The sequence below is a fragment of the Pelophylax lessonae genome (assembly GCF_965119305.1).
Source record: "Pelophylax lessonae genome assembly, chromosome: 6".
In the NCBI taxonomy this organism is placed as follows: Eukaryota; Metazoa; Chordata; class Amphibia; order Anura; family Ranidae; genus Pelophylax; species Pelophylax lessonae.
In genome coordinates this window covers 175587480-175608187 of record NC_138773.1, presented here as the reverse complement: position 1 = coordinate 175608187, position 20708 = coordinate 175587480, and the positions used below count along the sequence as shown (strand labels likewise).

Below are 20708 nucleotides of genomic sequence, written 5' to 3'. Positions count from 1 at the left end.
CACAATGGCAAAAAAGCAACATATCCTGAAAGTCTAGGCACATATTTGGAAACAGAGTTTCCCTATTTACAATTATGTGAATGAGAACACAAGTAAATCACTAGGAAGGTACCAAGGCCTATTATATTTAATACTTTCTGCCCACACTGATTTTTATCACCCTGATTTACGAATGCTGAGTGATCAGCACAACTATTTTTTTTTGGGGGGGGGGGGGGGGAATAGGCAAATATATAAAAGGTGAAGTGGATCATAAAGAAAAAATATTTTTGAAAGACATTTATTTTTAAAAAGTAGTTTGAGGAAAATTGGTAATCACAAGTCAAACCATTTAAAAAATACATGCAAAACCTCTGCATAATCTAAATCACGGGTTTGTCTACATGAGCAGAAAAACAAAATATTAACAAAAACTACCAGAACTTGTGTCACAAAAAAAGCTGTTTATAACATACATCACTGGTAAGCATTACTGTATGCACAAAAACATTTGCTTCATAATTCAGATGGTTGAATCTATTCAGCTTTCAGTATCGACCTAAAAACCAAACACATATATATTAGTTTAAGACAAGGAGTTCAACTCCCTAGAAATTATACAAATGCATTAAAAAAAAAAAAAAAAAAAAAAAATGAATAGCAAAATTAGCCAACATGTCATCTTTTATACACAAACCCCCCCCCCCCCCCCCCACAAAAACCAAGATTTAGGGAGGGAAGGATTAGTAATCTGAAAGTCAAATCCCCCCACCCAGTATCCCTCTGTTGTACAAAAAATACCTATACTGGGATATTGCAGGGAAACTAGTGTGTAATTTAATGCCATAAGAGATACAGTTTGGAGTGAACTTTATCTGGAAAACAAAAAAAAAAAAAAGCCCAAGGCAGACCTGGGCTAGCTGTCCAGAATCTCAGGCTCTTTCGGTCACAATGCATTTTACAGGCAGGTTAGATTGCCTCCTCACCACCCGATTTAACCCTATAATGCCACACTACAATCGAATGCATTGCACAGCCCGACCCAATTGAACTGTGGGTGTGACAAGTGATGCCGCTTGTCAAACTCAGTGGCTCCAAAGCAAAATGGCCCATTTCCCATGTGGGTCCTTGGGTAAATTAACTGCCAACCCCTAGTCTAAGGTAACAAAACTGCCACAAGTGCATCTTTAAATCCCCCTCTCTGCATGAGGCACACCAAGTAAAGAGGCTACCACAGGACCACAAGCCTAACCAACCAAAATCCTGCTTTCAAACTTACGTGGAGAGTAGGAACGTGATCTGGATCGAGATCTATATCCACCTCGGCTGTAGTATGGTGAGGGAGATCTCCTCCTAAATAATTATATAAATACACATTACATACATGTGGATGTTTCAAATACTTAATGTTCCATGGTCAAGAATTATTTTCCTAAATTTAATTATAAGAGCTGTGATCAGTTATACTTTAAAACAGCACCTTAAATAAAATAAGCATCTGCGGAAATGGTGAGTAAAATTGGAAACCGCAAACTAAATAAAAAAGGTGCTCACATGACCAAAATGGTAATAAATATAGCGTCAGCAAGCACATATTCAGAGTACAGCTAAGCTGCACTGAATGAATGGTCCTCCCATTTTTTTCCTTTCACAGGATTCTGTTTGTAAAACAGATGTATAATTAAAAATTTCAAAAAAGGGGCAAACAGTGAGAAAATAATGAAGACAGTAGTTACCTAGAAAACTGGTCCCGATCCTGTCCACCACGCCACCCTCCGCCACCTCTGAAATACACAGTAGAATAAAGGTTAACATGCAATAGATTACCAGATGAAAATGTTTTTTACAGAATTCAAAGTAAGCTTGTATATGATCCATGTCAGGTGATGTAACCGTTTCACTAAACAGCAGAGAAGGCTTGTAGTTGTGCCCCCCCCACCCCCACACAGAAAGGTTCCACTGACAGTTTTGATCTTCTGAAAAAGTCCAAATCTAATCTACACACCAAGCACTGAACTGGGGGGGACCACCTGTGGCGAAATACATGGGCTACCAGTCCTAAACTTGCCTGTATATCGCTAACTTGAACAGTAAAGAGATAAGGAGACATGACATCCCTGAAAATGTTAACTGCTGCAAACTTCTCTGGATAGTTAATCACTACAATGCATAAGATGACATGTGAAGATGTCAAAGGATGGAAAACGTACAGTGAATGAGCACTGACAATTTGCCAAAACTTAAAGTAAAAAGCAAGTCAATTTGTAAATAAAGTGGAACTTCACTCTCAATCAACATGAACTGTTTTTAAATTCTCCTGCTACCAACATTAGTATATATTTAGTTTTAAACTTTCACATTTTAGTTACTTCCTGGTTTCCATGCCTAGGCAAACGAGCTAATGGCAGATGGATTCCAGGAAGTAAAGGATATACGATTCATCTGCCCTTACTCAAAATGGCCACAACCAGAAATGCTAGGGGGTGTTTTTCAAAATGATGATTTCTCCGCAAAATAAAGCATGGAGACATTGATGGGGGGGGGGGGGGGGGGTGCTTTGAATACTACAAATGAATTAAATAGAATTTTTGGTTTGTGGTGATCAGAACCAGTGCAGTTCCACTTTGAGTGGAAGTTAAGGCAAAACCGAATGCTAAACCTTATCAATCTAACCGTAACAAAAAAAAAAAAAACCACAATACAGTAAACCCCCCTCCATTGCGGGGGTTACGCTCCAGGCCCAGCCGCGAAAAGTGAAAATCCGCGAAATAGAAAAACCCTATTAAAATGCATTGTAGACATCTTTTTTTACTGTCACTGTACGTGTAAGAGCATTTTAAGGTCTTTAAACACTTTTAAAACAATAGAAACTAATTTAAACACATAAAAGATACTGAGAGACATAGCAAGAGCTATGGAAAACACAAAAATAATTTAATGATTTATATAGTAAAAACAACATTACAAAAAAAAACGCAATATACCGGGACCGCAAAAACTGAACCGCGATGGAGCGGGGGGTTTACTGTACTACTTTAATCGTAACAGTACTAACCTGTAAGAGGATCTACTGTAGTATTCTCTGTCATCATATCCCCCTCTGTCATATCCTCGATCATAATAATCTCTGCGACGTGTGCTTCCACTAGGTAAAATGAACAAAGACATTTTTGAAGCGGAATCTATTTATGCAAACATTTTTTTCAATATAATCGAAATTTCTCACACCTCACCAAAAAAAAAAAAAAAAAAAAAAAAAGAAGTGGTATCCTAAATGTGTTACATTTCCTCCAAAATAAGCCTACCAGCCCTCCAAAATTAGAAAAAAGTGTAGAATTATTCTACAAACCGGTTTAGGTTTATACTTTGCTGCTTGCTCTGTGCAATGAAATTGAATAGAGCAGCCCTGAACCCACTCTTCTTGGGTTCCCCCAGGCGCTGCTTGCTGCCCCCCCCCCCCCCGGTGAGTGCCCCCAAGCCTCGCTGTCTGCGTCCCATTTACACTCTGCCCTGCCCCATCACTGACTGATCAACAGCAGCATGAGCCACTGGCCTCAGAAAAGCCAGTGACAGGATGCCTAAATATTTATCTTAATGCATCAAAGAAAAAAAAAAAAAAAAAAAAAGGTTTAGGCTTTGGAACTACTTTAACTTCAATACAGTGCACTTTCACCCCCTTCCTGCCCAGGCCAATTTTCAGCTTTCAGCACTCTCACACTTTGAAGGACAATTGCACAATCATGCTACACTGTACCCATATAAAACTTTTTTTTTTCACACAAATAGAGCTTTTTGGTGGTATTTAATCACCGCTGGGTTTTTTTATTTCTTCCAAAAAAAAAAAAAAAAAGAAGTTTTTCTGTGAGTAAATTTTGAAAAGAAATACATTTTTCTCCTTCGCTGATGTGCGCTAACGAGGCTTCACTATGGGCGCTGATGGTGGGCACTGTTTTCGCTTTTCTGTAATCAGTGCCCCGATTACCTGTCCTCGTCTCCCCGAGGAGGAGCCGCTGATCGTCTCTCCTCGCCTCACGCTGACATCTGGGAGATGTTGCACACAGGTGGTTCTAATCCCTTTATGCAGCTCCTGCCCGTGATAAAATCAGTGAGCAGGGCACAGTTGTGCTGTGTATGTCAATGGACACAGCCTGGGTTCAGAAGTGTGACTGCAAGAGTCCTTCAAAGCAAGCGGTGTGCTATGGGGGCAATCGCAGAGAAGGAGCAGACAGTAGCTGCTCTATGCAACCATTGCAATAAATCCGTATAAATTAAAAAAAAAAAAAAAAACAGAGGCCTTTAGAATCGCAATCACTGTTTTTTAAATGCAGTTTTCCAACCCCCAGGTAAATGTTTCCATTAGGACATATAGAGAAAATCATGCTTTCAATAAATAGAGAGGTTAGGTACTCACTAGGTTGGCCTTCCCATGTATATTCCTGGTGTAGGGGTGTGGGGCCTTTTTGTAATTGAGAAATCTACACGTATGCGTCTTCCATCAAGTTCCATTCCATTTGCACGTTCTTTTGCCTAAAAGATTTACCACATGACATTGATTTGAAAAGCAGAGGATGGTTTTACTACTTCATATCAATTCAAACAATGAATTTGGCCAGGCAAAACCACCACATTGAATGAGAATCTTCAGTCCTCCTCAAAAAAATTCAAAGTCAACAACTACAAATACTGAAGCTGCTGACTTATTAAAAAAGGACACTTCTGCGTTCCTGCGTTGTCCTCACCCATGCTAGTTCTTTGCCGTGTGTGTATATATCTATCTATCTATCTATATCTATATATATATATCTATATCTATCTCTCATGAGGCGTAAACCAGGAGCTTCCTTCTGGGTAAAGCTTTACTTCGGGGAAAATCCCCACCACACACTACACTTCTAGATGCAAATTAACTCCATGAATGAAAGACTTGGCTGTGAACAAAGCCTTCCAGCAGTACGCTGTCGCTCTTGATGTGGCTTCCATCTTCACCCGGTATTCCTTTTGGATTCACGGGCTGTGGCCACTTGACTGGGCAAGCCCCAAAGACATCACTTCCGCCGCCCATGCATCACAGCTCTATGGATGGCATGCAGTGCGCCAGTGACACACTGCTAAAGTAAATATCTCTGAAAAAGGTGCACATTTGAAATATTTACTGTACCTACCAGGTAAGTCTTACGGTATAAAATACAAAAATGCCTTTATTACCACTAATGTTAGGCACTGCTCCATAAGCGATCAGCTCCAAATAAGTAGAAGAATTTACAATGTTTTATGAGCCACACATACTACCTTTTATTGTAAAACTTCACAGAGAGAGCTCCCAGTGAGACAAACAGCAGGTAACAGGGTGCCGTGTGGTGGCCCTGCAGCTTACACATGCATTTGCAAATGCATGTCAACTAAACCCCTGTTCTTTATACGAGACAGGTCTACTTGGTTGGTGGTAGACTGGAGGGTGAGGTGAGTACATCAGACTGGGGGCTGGCTGGCTTCCATGCACCTCTTTTAATCCTTTCAACTTCAGTTTTTCTGATACAGGGATGGAGACGCTAGGCATTACCTGCTGGTGTCTCACTTAAAGTCCCACATAACCTACATTGCTTGTGAGACAAACAGCATGCATGCATGCATGCATGCAACAACAGTCATTTCTCACCTCCTTTGCGTCTTCAACATTTTCAAAGTAGACAAACGAGAAACCCCTGGAACGTCGAGATTGCTGATCATACACAATGGATACATCAGCTATTGGACCATATTTTGAAAATACTTCTCTTAGATCTCGCTCCGTTGTGTAAAGACTTAGGCCAAACACGCCCAAACAGCAGTTAGGATCAGGATTTGCCTGCAGTGGGAAAACATTCACATCTTAGCACTGCTCCTCTTTCACCAAATACAAACATTGAAAATAGACAAACAAAATCTGTCAGGAAAGAAATATAGGAGCTTGAACTGTGGATTTGGTGACCAAATAGGCAGACAGGCAACAAAGAACTTGTAACCATTATGGCCTGTGGTCTGCCTTAAATTTTTTTTCCCCAGCACGGAATTAGGCCCTGTTCACACCCCCGACACACTGCAGTGTCACTTGTGTGTTTTTGGAGCGGCACCATTCCATTTTAATTGGGCCTCCCTCCACACAACAAGCTCATGTACCAAATTTTGGCACTGAGCGAGGCCGTGATGTTCATGCATTTTGTCACGAGAATCACAGCGCAAAGAAAAAAAAAAACAAAAAACAACGCTCCGCATTTGGGGTGCCATTAAGAAATAATGGCACTGCAACTGCGTATGCTTTCCTGCGAAAGGCATTAACAGGGCCCTAAAGACCAGTGGGGAAAGGCTTTAACTTATTCATGTTAAACGGTCTCTACCCACAGGTCTATGGGAATGCAAAACCAGCTTGAAGTAGGTCAACTGAAATCAATTCTAAATGATCTTAGAAGTGTCTCAAACTTATGTAAAAAAAAACATGCTGGCATTTGCAGCCCATCAACACGTCTTTACCATGCCTGCATCTGTGGGGATGCAGCCATCATGGCTGAGGCAGGGGCTGTGCTTCCTCAGAGCTGGCCTCCCATGCAATTACGGATTTAAAAAAAAAAAGTAATCTAATCAAGTAACAGCCATGGTGGTTCCAAACCCATAGATTAACAAAATAGTGGAATCGCTGTACTGCAGTTCTCCCTCCAGCAAGAAGAGTAGTACTATCACTAAATCTAACTTTTTTCAACTTGGCACTGCGCGACTTTAACTGACAATTGCGCAGTCATGCAATGCTGTACCCAAACAAAATTTACGCCCTTTTTTCCAAACAGAGCTTTCTTTTGGTGGTATTTGAGCACCTGTGCCCTTTTTATTTTTTTGCGATATTTAATAAAAAAAAGCGAAAATTTTGCGAAAAATTGTCATTTTCTACGTTGACTGTTAAATATCCAATATATTAAATTTGTCATATTTAGGCCAAAATGTATTTAGCTACATGTCTTGGACAAATTCTCAATTAAAGTATTTTTATCCACTTAAGACCGGAAGATTTTGCCCCCTTCCTGACCAGGCCATATTTTGTGATTCAGCACTGCGTTATTTTAACATACAATTGCGTTGATCACCTGTGCCATTTTTAATTTTTGAAATATATATATATATATATATATATATATATATATATATATATATATATATATATATATATATATATATTTTTTTTTTTTTTCATTCTGCTATATAAAAAACATTGGACCCGTAACATTTTTGGGGGGGACCAGTGACATTACTACAGTAATCAGTACTAAAAATATGCACTGTTACTACTGTAATAATGACACTTGAAGGGATTAACCCAGGGGCAATCAAAGGTCAAGTGTGAGCCTAGGGGGTGTTGCCTTGTGAAATCAATACAGAGACCCGTATTCCTAAATAGGAGGAACACAGGAGCTCTGCGTTGATTATTGAGAGAATGGTCTGCTATGTTTACAACAGCAGACCGTCCTTTCTTCACGGGTAGAGAGATTGCGGGTGCCCGGCGGCAAGAGCAGCCACGTGGATCGTCTTTCCCGCTGACGTGTGGGTGCGTGCGCCACCAGGATCGCTCCCACAGTCAGCCGTACAGGACGGCAATTTGCAGGAACCTGCAGCCGTATAACTGCAGCGGCTGGTCGGCAAGTGGTTAAAAAGTAACGCAAGGATAAAAATTATCCAACCACAGTTTCCCCTTAAAAAAAAAAAAAAAACAACTCAGCAGTGGCAACTCCTATATTTCTACTCCCGAAACATTTTACTTAACATAACATTTGTGTATTGTAGTGAAAAGTGGTTATTCAAGAGCATACCGAACTTACTCTACTCCCTATATGCCGCCTTCGATTTGACATGGGAGAGCGACTGTGGCTGTGACGTCTTCGGTAGTCTCTACTATATGAGCGGCTTCTAGACCTTCTGTGAGACCTTGAACGAGTACGAGACCTTGTGTAATGACGTCGAGAACTTCTTCTTGACCTAGATCTACAAGGAGAGAAAAGAAAAAGGGCGAATGATTGAAACATTCTACCAAGAACTCATACATTTTTCTGTACAAACAGAGGTGTCCGTAAATGTGTACCTTGATTCAGACCTAGATCTTGACTTTGATCTTGAATGTCTGGACCCTTCTTTAGACCTTGATCGTGCAGGAGAACGATTCGGGGAATGGCTTGCAGATTTGCCTGATCGACGAGCACTGCCGCTCCTTGAAGCAGATCGAGACTCCTGAACCCAAACAGATACACTTTTACTACAAAACACTTAAAACATTTTTAATATAGATATTATAAAAATAAAAAAAAAAAATAAAAAAAACTTTGTGGAGGTTGAAATAAAACTCCGCTTTTAAATAAGTCTATAAAAGATGTCTTGGTGTCTAAATTTACATAATTTCCCCCTGTTTACCCTGTATGCATTCTTAAACAGATAATGCATGCATTTATTCTGAAAAAATGTACAGGGACACAGAAACAGACTAGTAATTACTTAGCGTAGAGAATTATGACTCCAGTTTACTTCTTATCTTAACTTCATTTTTTATTTCATTTCTTTCTTCATTTCTTCAGTCATTCAAATTCTGACTTCTTTTTCATCTTCCCCACTTCATACTTATTCTCAATATTCTACAAGTAGGACTTCAGCTCTGACAATTAGCATGCATAGTTTTTTTTCAAATTCAGCTTCACTTATTTCTGAGCTTCAAATAATTCTCATTTAAAAAACGTGTCAAATGACGACTTCTGTATTTTCCTTCTTCAATTTTAACCTTAACAGAAAAAGAACAGGATGGAGTTTAAATTCTTCAGGATCAAAACTCTGTGAAAAGTGTTAAAACACGAAAGAAAGAAAATATACCTAAACGTCAAATCATCTGATTTGTCTTTCATATTTAGACAGTTTAAATTGTAATGTAATCTTTTATCTAATTAGATATATTTGAGAATTTTAACTCCAATCAAAAAAAAGAAAAAAACCCTTACACTTTTCATAATAGAAACCTGCCTGAAAAAAAAAAATGGATACAATTTCTGCAGGCTTGAAGGCCTACTTGCATACAATATATGTATATATACACACACAAATTCTGTATGCCAGCAACTCATAATTACAACTGCCAAAAATGGGTATTTCGCAAAACTAAGACCAAAAAATATTATAATTGAGGTCCACTGACATTTCCGTTATGAATGGGTACGTACTGGTGGGTAGAACAGACGACTTGGCTTTATCTCACACAAATTTCATTACCCTGCATAGGCCTTGGGCCAATCAATAAGGCCATATCAAGGGGTCAGGAAGTTGTATCTGGTTCCCCCCAAAAAAGTTTAATTTTCAGTTCTGGAGAAAGTATCCGGCAATTTTGTTATGCCAACTGCCAAAGCCAAACTATAGTACCAGAGAATGCTGGAAGGAGTCCCTAAGACTCTAAAAAAAATACCCCCACACAGTAATTTGCTGCAATGCAAGTGCACCGATGAGGTGTGTTGGGGTGCCATCTGAAGTGAATGGCACCACAGAGTATCAACACTTGGGGTTAATAGACCCCTTACATCAGCTCGGTTCACTGCCTATTAATTTTCTTTGTTTGGGAGCCAAACTGGGTCCTATTATTATGCAGTGTGCCGACGGGGCCTAGCCCAGGCTGTATTGCTGAACTGTTGTGTATCGGGGGGGGGGGGGGGGGGGGGGGGAGGTCATTGAGAGATCCATTACCCAACAGTGCAATTCTAGCAGGAAAAAAAATCCTCACATTTCTTCTGTATTTAGTTTTCCTGAAGTTTAGCGTTAATAGTTTCAGAGAAGCTGAAGGAGCCTTTCCATGCATGTTATGTTCATAAACTGGCTGAGAAAACCATAACCTATATAGGAATAGCCTCATTTTGCCTTTGATGCTTTATCATAGCCCCCCTTAGGCTTTATTTTATGACCTTTTTGTAGCAACCAGGGGAAGAGTGAAGAGAAATACTATATGGTGCCACTTGAGTCAGTTTGAAGTCACCCACAAGCATTTTCATCGCACAAGGGAAGCTTTTTACAGGTAACCAACATGCACATAAAAAGTAATGCAAAGCCATGTCATAGGAAGATTGTCGTCAAAATAAAGAATCTGAAAAGAATCTGATGACCGGGCCTCTAAGGTTTTTCTCAGACGCACAGGCTCTGGGTGTGGTGAAAAGCATGCATTTCTTGACAGAGCTTGCCGAAAGAATGTCCAGTTACTTTCTAAACTTAACAATGACTAACCTAGCAACATAGATACATTTTTTTTCCCCATGTAATAAAGAGGCACATGTGTTAATGTGCATTGTTACATAATGTAATAGTATAGTCAAAGCCACTGGATTCTCTGGCTTTAAAAAAAAAAAAAAGTGTCAAATAATGCACTACATGCTTTTCTGCAGCTTCACCATTGAAGTCTACTGAACCAAAAAGTCTGTCCCCTTCCAAAAATGCACTGGTGTGGACGCGTTTCATAGGACCCATGTTTAAAAAAAAAAGTGTTTCTGCAAAAATTCTCTGAATGGAGACTAAAGCTGACCCAAACTGCTAAAAGGGGACTCTGCTATCCACAAGCAGAATAGCAAGAAATTGTATTTATTTTTTAAATGTTTAAGGAGGAAGTAAACCCTCCTCTGACACTTGCCTATAGGTACTGTAAATATCTCCTAAACTTGTACCGTTTAGGAGATATTTACCTTTCATGCAGCCAGTGACATCACTGGCGCATGCGCTCTAAAAGGAACGGCTGCTGGTGCCGTTTCTTCAGAGCCCCGTGTCCTGACCGTCGGCTCCCGCACGCGTGCTCAGGAGTGACGTCACCGCGGCTCCGGCCAATCAGATAGCCGGATGCCGCGATCCCGGAAGACTGGACATGTCGCCCGTCATACAGGTGAGTGAGCGGCACGGCGGGGGCTCGTTCTTAGGTAAGTATTTCATAATGAGCTAGTATGCGATGCATACTAGCTCATTATGCGTTTCTCTTTCAGGTTACAAGAAAAAAAACGTTCATGGGTTTACAACTTCTTTAAGGCCCCTTTCACACGGGCGATCCAATGTCAGTTTTTCAGGGGGACCCGATTCGATGCTCAATGCATCCCTATGGGGCAGCGAGTGTCAGCGGAGAAATCTCTGCTGATACCCGCTGCTATCCGATCCGGTCCGTGAAATCCAGACGCATGGAAACCCTATTTTCCATCCGTCTGGAGGATCGGATCAGATGGGATTGGATGAGAATAGACAGGAGGTCCATTCTCATCCGATCTTGCCCATAGAGGACAGCAGGAACCTAACAGCTCTGTCTCTGCACACAGAGCAGAGATGGAGCGATCTGCAGAACGATCCCTCTGATACTGGTTGCACTAATACAGCACAAAGGGGTTAATGTATTGCCACAGCTGGTCACTGATGCATTAGTGACCGACCAGTGGCAGTTAATTAACCCCTTTGTGCTGCATTAGTGCAACCAGTATCAGTGTTAATTAACCCCTTTGTGCTGCATTAGTGCAAACAGTATCAGTGTTAACACTGGTTGCACTGATACTGGTTGCACTAATGCAGCACAAAGGGGTTAATTAACTGCCACTGGTCAGTCACTAATGCACCAGTGACCAGCAGTGGCAATACATTAACCCCCTCATGCTGCATAATACTAATACCATTAGTAACCTCACCTCAGCGTCCCTCCCCCCTGCCTCAGCGTCCCTCCCCATCCCAATGATGCAGTCTCCTTACTCTCTGCTTTCCGGTGTTCTTCCTTGCAAAAGACGGCGGCCCGCCTCCCGGTGATGTCACTACTACTACGATCTGTACATGAATGAACAGACTCGGCGAGCGGCCGCTAATAGCTATAATTAAGTGGGCGCTTCACCTCCCTGTCAGTGGAGATACCCGCCGATAGGGAATTGAAGCGCTTACTTAGTTACAGCTATTAGCGGCTGCTCGCCCGCCCACCGGGTCGGTTAGTTCATTCATGCACAGATCGTAGTAGTAGTGATATCAGCGGGAGGCGGGCCGCCGACCAGAGGCGAGTCTTTTGAAACCTGCACTGCGCCCGTGGCAGCCATCTTTAGTATCAGCATTTTTAACCCATTTTCGGCCGAAATAGAATAAGCCCATTTTTAGCAGAAAATTTTGGTGGCCGAAATTTCGGCGCACCACTACATACTTTGCCTTTCATTTGTAGGGGAGGGGGAATGGATGAAACACACACACACTTCTAAATTACTAAAATCAAATACATTTTTCAATTCTCCTAAATTTGTACATGCAGGGGGAAGAGGTGCTAGGAATGAATTTAGAGGGCCTTAGCAATATGGGATTTTTGACTTTACCATAAAACCCATTTCTTTGATGCTTGTTGACGGACACAGCTCCTGATTCTTAACCATTGGGTTATATTACCCCCTACAGGAGTAGGACAATAGGCAGGAAAAAGCTTGACTACACCTATGAGCAGTCCCAGGAGGTATACACCCACTCAGCTATAGGCACTCATTTTGTTACAAGCAGTGTCAGAAGAAAGCCAGCTCCACAGAGGGGTGGGTGCTGCGTCCATCAATGAACATCTGAGAAATTGATTTTACGGTAAGACAAAAATCCCATTTTCTTTTTTGTTCATTGACGACAGCTCCTGATTCTGATTAACCATTGGGATGTCCCAAAGCAATGTTAAACATGAGGGGTGGGGAAAAAAAAAAAACAAGCAGAAAAAAATTACCAAAGCTAGCCATAGCCAACCAGGTAACAGCTCAACCATAAACAAAGCTAAGGTCATAAAATGAATAAAATGGTGGATGTTGCAATTTTTTTCTCATGTCGAGGTATTTGGGCAGTGGTTTTTCCAAAGGTACACCAAAATTGGTGTGACCAAATGCTCTCCATTTTAAAAAATGGCACCATTTACATCCGAGGAAACCAAAAGTAATGCACACTCTTTGCTTCTCGTTTCCTGTATCAGAGGCTTGAAAAGCAGTTCAGGTCTTTTGTTCGCCTCTATGATTAGCCAGGTGGTCAATCAAGTGTCCTGTTGGGATGGGAAGGCAGCAAGAGGAGGAGACACCCCATCTGTCTGCTTGTAAAAGTGATCCAGCGGCTAGTTAGCCACTCAGATTGGTTTTAAAAGAGCTGACCATTAGCAGGGCTAAATGTGTAAAAAGAAAAAACTTCTGGGCCAGTGCTCGGATCTGCATGTCCCAGATGTCGGGTAATAGAAATTGAATATTACTGCTCAGTAAAGCAGGGGAAGGATTTCTCAGGTTTCTGGGGCTCCGTAATTGCCAATTCACACTAGTGCATTGACCTGTGTTTTAGCTCACTTCTTGGAAAACTTTTTTTTTGTGTGTTCCATTTAAACTACAATGCTGCTATATAACCCATGTTGTATAAAAATGCAACCTGTGCATTTTAATGCAATGTGTAAAATGCACTTCAATGCAGGGCAAGAATAAAAACAAAAACTGCCTTAGCATTCATTTTGTCCTTAACCTGCGAACAGGATGTGACGTCACAGGAAACATGCAAAATGTGGTAAGCACATAAAATGGATGGAAATGTACATCCATCCCCCCTGCATTTTACTGCAAGTCAGTGTGAATTCAGCGTTTTCCGTTCACTTCCTGTCCTGCTAATGTTACCAGACGTTAAAGTATAACTAAAAGGAAAAATGTTTTTTTAAGTTTTTGGATGGAGTGGAGAGGGATTAGAACACCTAACAGTTTTGATTGCTGTCTGTGCCTCCATTAAAGCAGAGTTCCACCCATTTTTAATAGGTTGGATTACATAGATGTATGCAATCCCCTTTAAAAAACGGCTTTTACCAATGGAAACTTTTTTTTGCTAGTAAATACCTTAATTTCTGCTTTATTCCTCCTCTCCTCTCTTCCGGGTCCGATCGGCGATGACGTCATTCTGCGATTCGCAGCATGTGCTGGGATGTATTCCATTCCAGAAAACTCACAGTATTACCCAGGAGCTGAGCTGTACTGAGCCGTGCCTGCCCCGCCTCCTCTCAGTGAGTTGTACTGTATGCATTGTATTCAGGCCGTTCTCTGCCCCGCCTCCTCTCAGTGAGTTGTACTGTATGCATTGTATTCAGGCCGTTCTCTGCCCCGCCTCCTCTCAGTGAGTTGTACTGTATGCATTGTATTCAGGCCGTTCTCTGCCCCGCCTCCTCTCAGTGAGCGAGGACTGAAGGCATTATATCCTTACTGAGCTCACTGAGAGGGGGCGGTGGCGGGGCAGAGCACGTCCTGATTACATTGCATACAGTACAACTCACTGAGAGGAGGCGGGGTGGGGGCGGGGCAGGTCACGGCTTGAATACACACAGTACAGATCAGCTCCTGGATAATACTGCGAGATTTCTGGAATGGAATACATCCCAGCACACACTGCGAATCGCCGAGTGACGTCATCGCTGATCAGACCCGGAAGTGAGGAGAGGAGGAATAAAGCAGAAAGGTATTTACTAGCAAAAAAAAAAAAAAAAAGTTTCCATTGGTAAAAGTAGTTTTAAAGGGGATTACATAGATCTAAAGTTACGAAAATGGGTGGAACTCCACTTTAAGGAGATTCACCACCCTCTATTTGTCCAGTTTACCATTATCATTAAATGTGAAAGTAAAAAATCCCTAATGGGTTTGTCGACCAGGAAAGGAATAGATCTTCCAATTGGGACACTGGTTCAGATGATCTGGGGTCCCCAAGAGATTCCCTTAAATTGCAGGGATTTCCCCTCATTTAATGTTTGGCTAGGGGACAGGAAGTGAAGAAAAATCACCCCAATGGAATACAGAGGGCAAAAATAACCCTACAGGAGTTAGAACCCTCCCTTGCTCTATCCAAAAAAGTTTTGCCCATAGTTCTACCTTAAGTGAGGTGAATTTAACACAAACCGAAATGTAGATTCCTAACTAAAGTAGGGAAGGATTAGAGAAGATTTCTCAGCTATATGGGGCTCTGTTACGCCTAGTATAAGATGAGATTATCGAACGATCGCTCGCTTTTGCATGAACTAGGGATGCACCGAAATGAAAATTCTGGGCCGAAACCGAAAATGCAGGACGCCCTTGGCCGAAAACCAAAACCGAAAATGACTTTTTCCCCCAAAAAATTGTAAAATAGGTAGAAGAGGGGCATACACCAAAAACAGGTAGCGACGTACACCTGTCGCTGCCACCCTGTCACAGTATATGTACTGTGATGGGTTGGCAAGAGGTTAATTTATTTACCATTGGTATTATGCAGCATGAGGGGGGTTAATGTATAGCCACTGCTGGTCACTCATCTATTAGTGACCGACCAGTGGCAGTTAATTAACCCCTTTGTGCTGCATTAGTGCAACCAGTATCAGTGTTAATTAACACTGGTTGCACTGATACTGGTTGCACTAATGCAGCACAAAGGGGTTAATTAACTGCCACTGGTCGGTCACTAATGCATCAGTGACCAGCAGTGGCAATACATTAACCCCCTCATGCTGCATAATACTAATACCATTGTTAAGCTGCCTCAGCGCCCCCCTCGGCAGTACACCATCCCCCCTCTGGCTCAGCGTCCCTCCCCACCCCGATTCAATCTCCTTACTGTCACTCTGCTGAATGTTCCTCCGGTGTCCTTCAGTCAAAAGAAGCGCCTCTGGCCGGGGCCCGCCTCCCGGTGATGTCACTACTACGATCTGTGTATGAATGAACTGACACACCAGGCGGGAGCTAATAGATATAACTACGTGAGCGCTTCACTTCCCTGTCAGAGGAGATACCCGCATGACAGGGAAGTGAAGGCTGACATAGTTACAGCTATTAGCGGCCGCTCCCCCCGCCCGGTGTCAGGTCAGTTCATTCATACACACAGTCCCGCTGACAGGGAAGTGAAGGCTCACATAGTTACAGCTATTAACGGCCGCTCGCCCGCTCCCGCCCGGTGTGCCACTTCATTCATACACAGAGATTGTAGTAGTAGGGACATCATTGAGAGGCGGGCGGCCGGCCAGAGGTGGGACTTTTTAAACCTGCGCTGCGCCCTCCTCCTTTCTCACGGCGCCCATTAATTTCGGCATTGTTAACCCATTATCGGCCGAAATGGGATAGGCTCATTTTCGGCCGATAATCGGTGCATCACTAGCATGAACAGTTAAATTCTTGTACAGAAGAATAAAAATTTGGAAGGAATTATATTGCTCAACAAAATATGAAGTTGCCATAATCTGCTCTCGAAAAGCTGTGTACTAGCGATCAGATTATCGTACGATCGCTTCAAAATCAGTATTTATCAGAACACATTTCTGATCGTGCGCAGGCCTTTAGGGCCAGTTCACACCACATGCAGTCCAGTGCATTTTTTTTTCTACTGAAATAAAAAGTAGAACACGCTGCATTTTTTCTGCACTGGAATGTAGTAAAACACACTGGAATGCACTGGAACACGTCCTTATTTAGGGGGAGAAAAAAATAAGGGACAAAATGCACTGGACTACAAAAAAACAGGATCACATCAAAAACATGCATGCAGAAAAGCATCTTGAACTCATGCAGACCGTTTCTATGGTGTGAACTGGCCCTTAAGGTTAAAGAGGTTGTAAACCCCCTTAATGACTTTTGCCTATAGGTAAGCCTATAATAAAGGCTTACCTATAGGTACTGTAAAATATCTCCTATACTTGCACCGTTTAGGATATATTTACATTACATGCAGCCGATGACATCGGCACACGCGCTCTGAAGGAACGTCCACCCGTGCCATTCCTTCAGAGCCCTGTACCGTAAATGGTGGGGGTCCTACGTGCGGGAGTGATGTCATCACGCCTCCGGCCAATAAGATTTCCAGAGGACGCGAACCAGGAAGGACGGCCGTAAAGGTCTGCTGTGTAACCAGTGAGCGGGCGGCACTGCTGGGGCTTCGTTCTAAGGTAAGTATTTCATAATGAGCTAGAATGCGATGCGTACTAGCTCATTATGCCTTTGTCTTTCAGGGTTTTCCTTTAATTTTTTTTTCCTGAGGTTTACAACCTCTAAGAAAAAAGTGAGGGAAAAAAAATGCAATGGAACGCATCAAAAACATGCATGCAGAAAAGCATTTGGAACGCATCCAGACTGTTTATGGTGTGAACTGGCTCTTAATGTTAAGAAAAAGCAAGGTTAAAAAAAAAATGCACTGGGAACTCATCAAACACATGCATGCAGAAAAGCATTTGGAAGGCATCTAGACTGAGTTTCCATGGTGTGAACAGGAAAAAGCAAGGTTAAAAAAAAAATGTACTGGAACGCATCAAACATGCATGCAGAAAAGCATTTGGAAGGCATCTAGACTGCGTTTCTATGGTGTGAATGGGAAAAAGCAAGGTTAAAAAAGAAAAAATGAACTTGAACGCATCAAAAACATGCATGCAGAAAAGCATTGGGAACACATCCAGACTGTTTATGGTGTGAACTGGCTCTTAAGGTTAAGAAAAAGAAAGGTTAAAAAAAATGCACTGGGAACGCATCAAAAACATGCATGCAGAAAAGCATTTGGAAGGCATCTAGACTGCATTTCTATGGTGTGAACGGGCCCTTATGGTGCTTTTCCACTTCATGGAACCAAACGGTTCGGCTCGCTTTTGTGCTTTTCCACTGCTGGTACCGCATGGTACGGTGTAGGAACGGTGGCGCTTTTCCACTGCATGGAACCGGACAGTACGGCTCTCAAAAACAGTACCACCTCGATTGTGGTTCCAAGAGGTACCATATCCCACAATCCTTTGCATGCAGTCACTACTAGCCACTGATTGGTCAGAGAATCCCACCCACCCCGTTAACTTTAGTACTACTTTAGTGGAAAAGGAAATCATACCGCACCGAACCGTTCCAACACCGTACCATGCGGTACCAGCAGTGGAAAAGCAAACCAGGCCAAGCAGGGCCGAGCCGGTACTTGCAGTGGAAAAGTGCCATTAGAGACTTTCCCCTCACTTCCTGGCCTGCTGCCATTTTTCCAAACAGGAAGTGAGGGGGAATTCAACACCACAGACATTCCTTCCCTCAGTAAGGTAGAGAAGGATTAGCAAGGATTTCTCCACTATCCGGGGCTGCATAATGCTCGCCATACACCAGTCGAAAAAAATTTTTGAACTTGGGTTTTGAAAAACCAAACATGAAAGAAAACCATATTGCCCCCATGTAATGAGCAGGTTTCAAATGACTGGTCAACAGACATGACTGAGTTTCTCATTCGTTTTTTTTGCTTCAGGGTAATACATGCGCAGTATCAGATTTTTACCGGGGGTCAAGAAACCGCAACCTATTAGCCGTTCGGGAAAAGTTTTCCAAATACTTTTTTTTTTTTTCAAAAGTTTTCCAAATACTTTTTTTCCCCCACTAGAACCTATCAGCCATTCGGCAAGTTTTCCAAACTTCATTTTTTTTCTACTCAAAAACGTCACAACTTTCAGTTTGTGTCCATTAACTGGACAGAAAACGAAGAAACGTTTTGAAGAATTTTTTAATCGAATATATAGGCACCATAACCTAAACTTCCCTCACTTCCTGTCTGGGGGAATGGTGGTCAGTGTGACAGGAAATCTCCACAACAAAGCCTCAGAAAGCCGGAAGTTCTAATATTCCCCACTCTACACATAACTAGATATACAGTTCTCTTTAGTAACTCAGTGTATTGTAAAATGTAGTATTGGGGGGGGGGGGGGTAGCAGTAGGCAAGGCCTCTCTATTTCCCCCGGTGGAGGAGTCCCGGCACTCCGCCATGTCGGCGCACCGAGGAGCCATCTTATGTCCGCTCAGCACACAAAATGGCGGCGGACTTCCCCACATCACACAGCCGGCCTCGCCTCCGCACCGAGCCCTCCCCGATCCCCAATACACCTCACCGGATCATCACCACAGGAAACACCGACCACACCGGTCCGCGCTCAGGCCTGGGACTACACAGGCGATCCCCTCTCCGGGATTAGCCGCCCACCACACGGATATCCGGACCAGGATATCTCCAGTCAGCATCGAAATCTCTCCGTACAGCAGAGATCCCATCCGGACTGAGGTTGTACACGCCGTCCACACGCACTCATTACTAACCCGATCGGCATAATTCTGCTCCCCGCTGTCGCTCATCTTCGCTGTTCGATGTCACCCAGCCGCGAACCGGAGCCCAAAGACACGAGCCTGCTCAAGACGGCGCGATAATAAGCGGGGAGATTGAGGAAAGCCTTCCACTCCTCCCACCTCCTCCCTGCCGTCCTATCAGCGCCCTCGTTCACTGCTCTTCCTGTTATCTCCTCCCCTTTGTTACTGCTGCCCTATGGGCTTCCGTGTAATCGTTATGTATTGTGCACTAATGCTATCTAGCAGTCTATTTTATTTACACCGTCATTTTTTAAAGTAGAACTATAGGAAACATTTTTTTTTTCATTTTGGAGAAAACTAAGGGAGGGTTATAATCCCAGTCAGATTTTTTTTCCCTCATCTGTGTCCCATAGCAGACATTTCTCTTCACTTCCTGTCCCATAATCAAACAGGAAGTGAGAGGAAATCCCTGAAAATGTGGGGTATTCCTTGCGGATCACCCAAACTAGTGTCCCCATTGGAGGATTTTCCCTCTATTACTTTTTTTTGGAGACACTCTAAAATTTGGGATTTTCTTTTACTTTCACTTTCAACGATAATGGTAAACAAGGTAAATAGTGAAGGTGAATCTTCCTAACAGCAATAAAAACCTAATAGGTATTCTAATCCTTCTCCACTCCATCCAAAAAAAAAAAAGTTGTGCCCTTAGTTATACTTTAACAAGTTGCTGGTCGCACATTAGCAGTTTTACTGCTACAGGGCGGCGACGCTATGTATATTTGTGATCCTGCACTACCAAGTACCTGGCTTAAGTGCGTACCGCCGGCGTCATTTTACACAGTGGGAGCTGATCAGCTAAACAAGACAGATTGCCGATCTGTCAGTACAGAAGGCATGGATCCTATGTTAATGCAAAGCAGGGGCACAGATCCATGCCTTCCACTAGTAAAAGCACTCCCCCCACTACATTAAAACACTGGCTAGGCACACAGTTAACCCTTTGATCGCCCCTGATGTTACCCCCTTCCCACTCAGTGTCATTAGTACAATGACTTTATATTTTTAGCACTGATCACTATATTAGTGTCACAAGTTCCCAAAATAGTTTTAAAAGTGTCGGTAAGCCTGGGTTCACTATTGTGAACACAGACATCCCAAGTGATCCGCACCACATGCATTGTTTTGTGCGATGCAAATTTAGCCATACTCGCATTGCATTTGCACGAAAATGCTGCAGGAACCTTTTTTTCCCGCACTGGAATCGGATCGCATGGGTGTTCACACCCATATGATCTGATTCCTGTCTGAATTCACAGTTCGCACTGCAAACTGATCTGGGGGTGTTAGTGCCGGTTCACACTTGTGCGATGCGGGAACGCTGCGAATATGCAGCGTGTTCCCGCATTGCATCCGCACATCTGGCAGTTCACACTGCCATATGCAATACGCAGGGGGTGTCAATTAGAGGTTAACCACACCCCCAGTTGCGATCGCATATCGCAGTGCGATCTGCAAGTTCGCACAGAATCGGATCGCACAAGTGTGAACCACTGTGCGATCCGATTCTGATGCGGCTCAAAAAAAGCCTCATGTGCGAGTTTGCTGCGGATGGGCTGCGAATTCAGCCATACAAAGTATATGGCTGAACTCGCATCC

The 20708-nt window shown here is 42.7% G+C and overlaps 1 protein-coding gene across 2 annotated transcripts; it reads right to left on the bottom strand.

The window, feature by feature from the left end:
• Positions 1 to 264: 264 nt before the first annotated feature.
• On the bottom strand, positions 265 to 19211 carry TRA2B (transformer 2 beta homolog). Of its 2 annotated transcripts, none has more exons than XM_082260904.1 (9): positions 19065 to 19211; positions 8081 to 8226; positions 7812 to 7983; positions 5636 to 5824; positions 4391 to 4506; positions 3035 to 3124; positions 1716 to 1763; positions 1259 to 1332; positions 265 to 538 (listed from the first exon to the last, which is right to left on the bottom strand). In XM_082260904.1, the coding sequence occupies exons 1-9, from the start codon at positions 19098 to 19100 to the stop codon at positions 528 to 530; spliced, it is 882 nt and encodes a 293-aa protein (XP_082117030.1). In that variant the 5' UTR covers positions 19101 to 19211; the 3' UTR covers positions 265 to 527. The 2 variants fall into 2 exon arrangements, with proteins under 2 accessions (XP_082117030.1, XP_082117031.1); XM_082260905.1 differs by having other exon boundaries at positions 7821 to 7983.
• Between the last annotated feature and the right edge of the window lie 1497 nt (positions 19212 to 20708).

What these genes read in the sequence shown, in the direction of transcription:
- TRA2B (XM_082260904.1), bottom strand. Translation starts at nt 19,100, where the DNA reads ATGAGCGACAGCGGGGAGCAGAATTATGCCGATCGG. An exon ending in AGATCTAGGTCTGAATCAAG is followed by an intron (nt 7,984 to 8,080) that starts GTACACATTTAC and finishes CTCTCCTTGTAG; the next exon opens with ATCTAGGTCAAGAAGAAGTT. An exon ending in TACATGGGAAGGCCAACCTA is followed by an intron (nt 3,125 to 4,390) that starts GTGAGTACCTAA and finishes CATTTTACCTAG; the next exon opens with TGGAAGCACACGTCGCAGAG.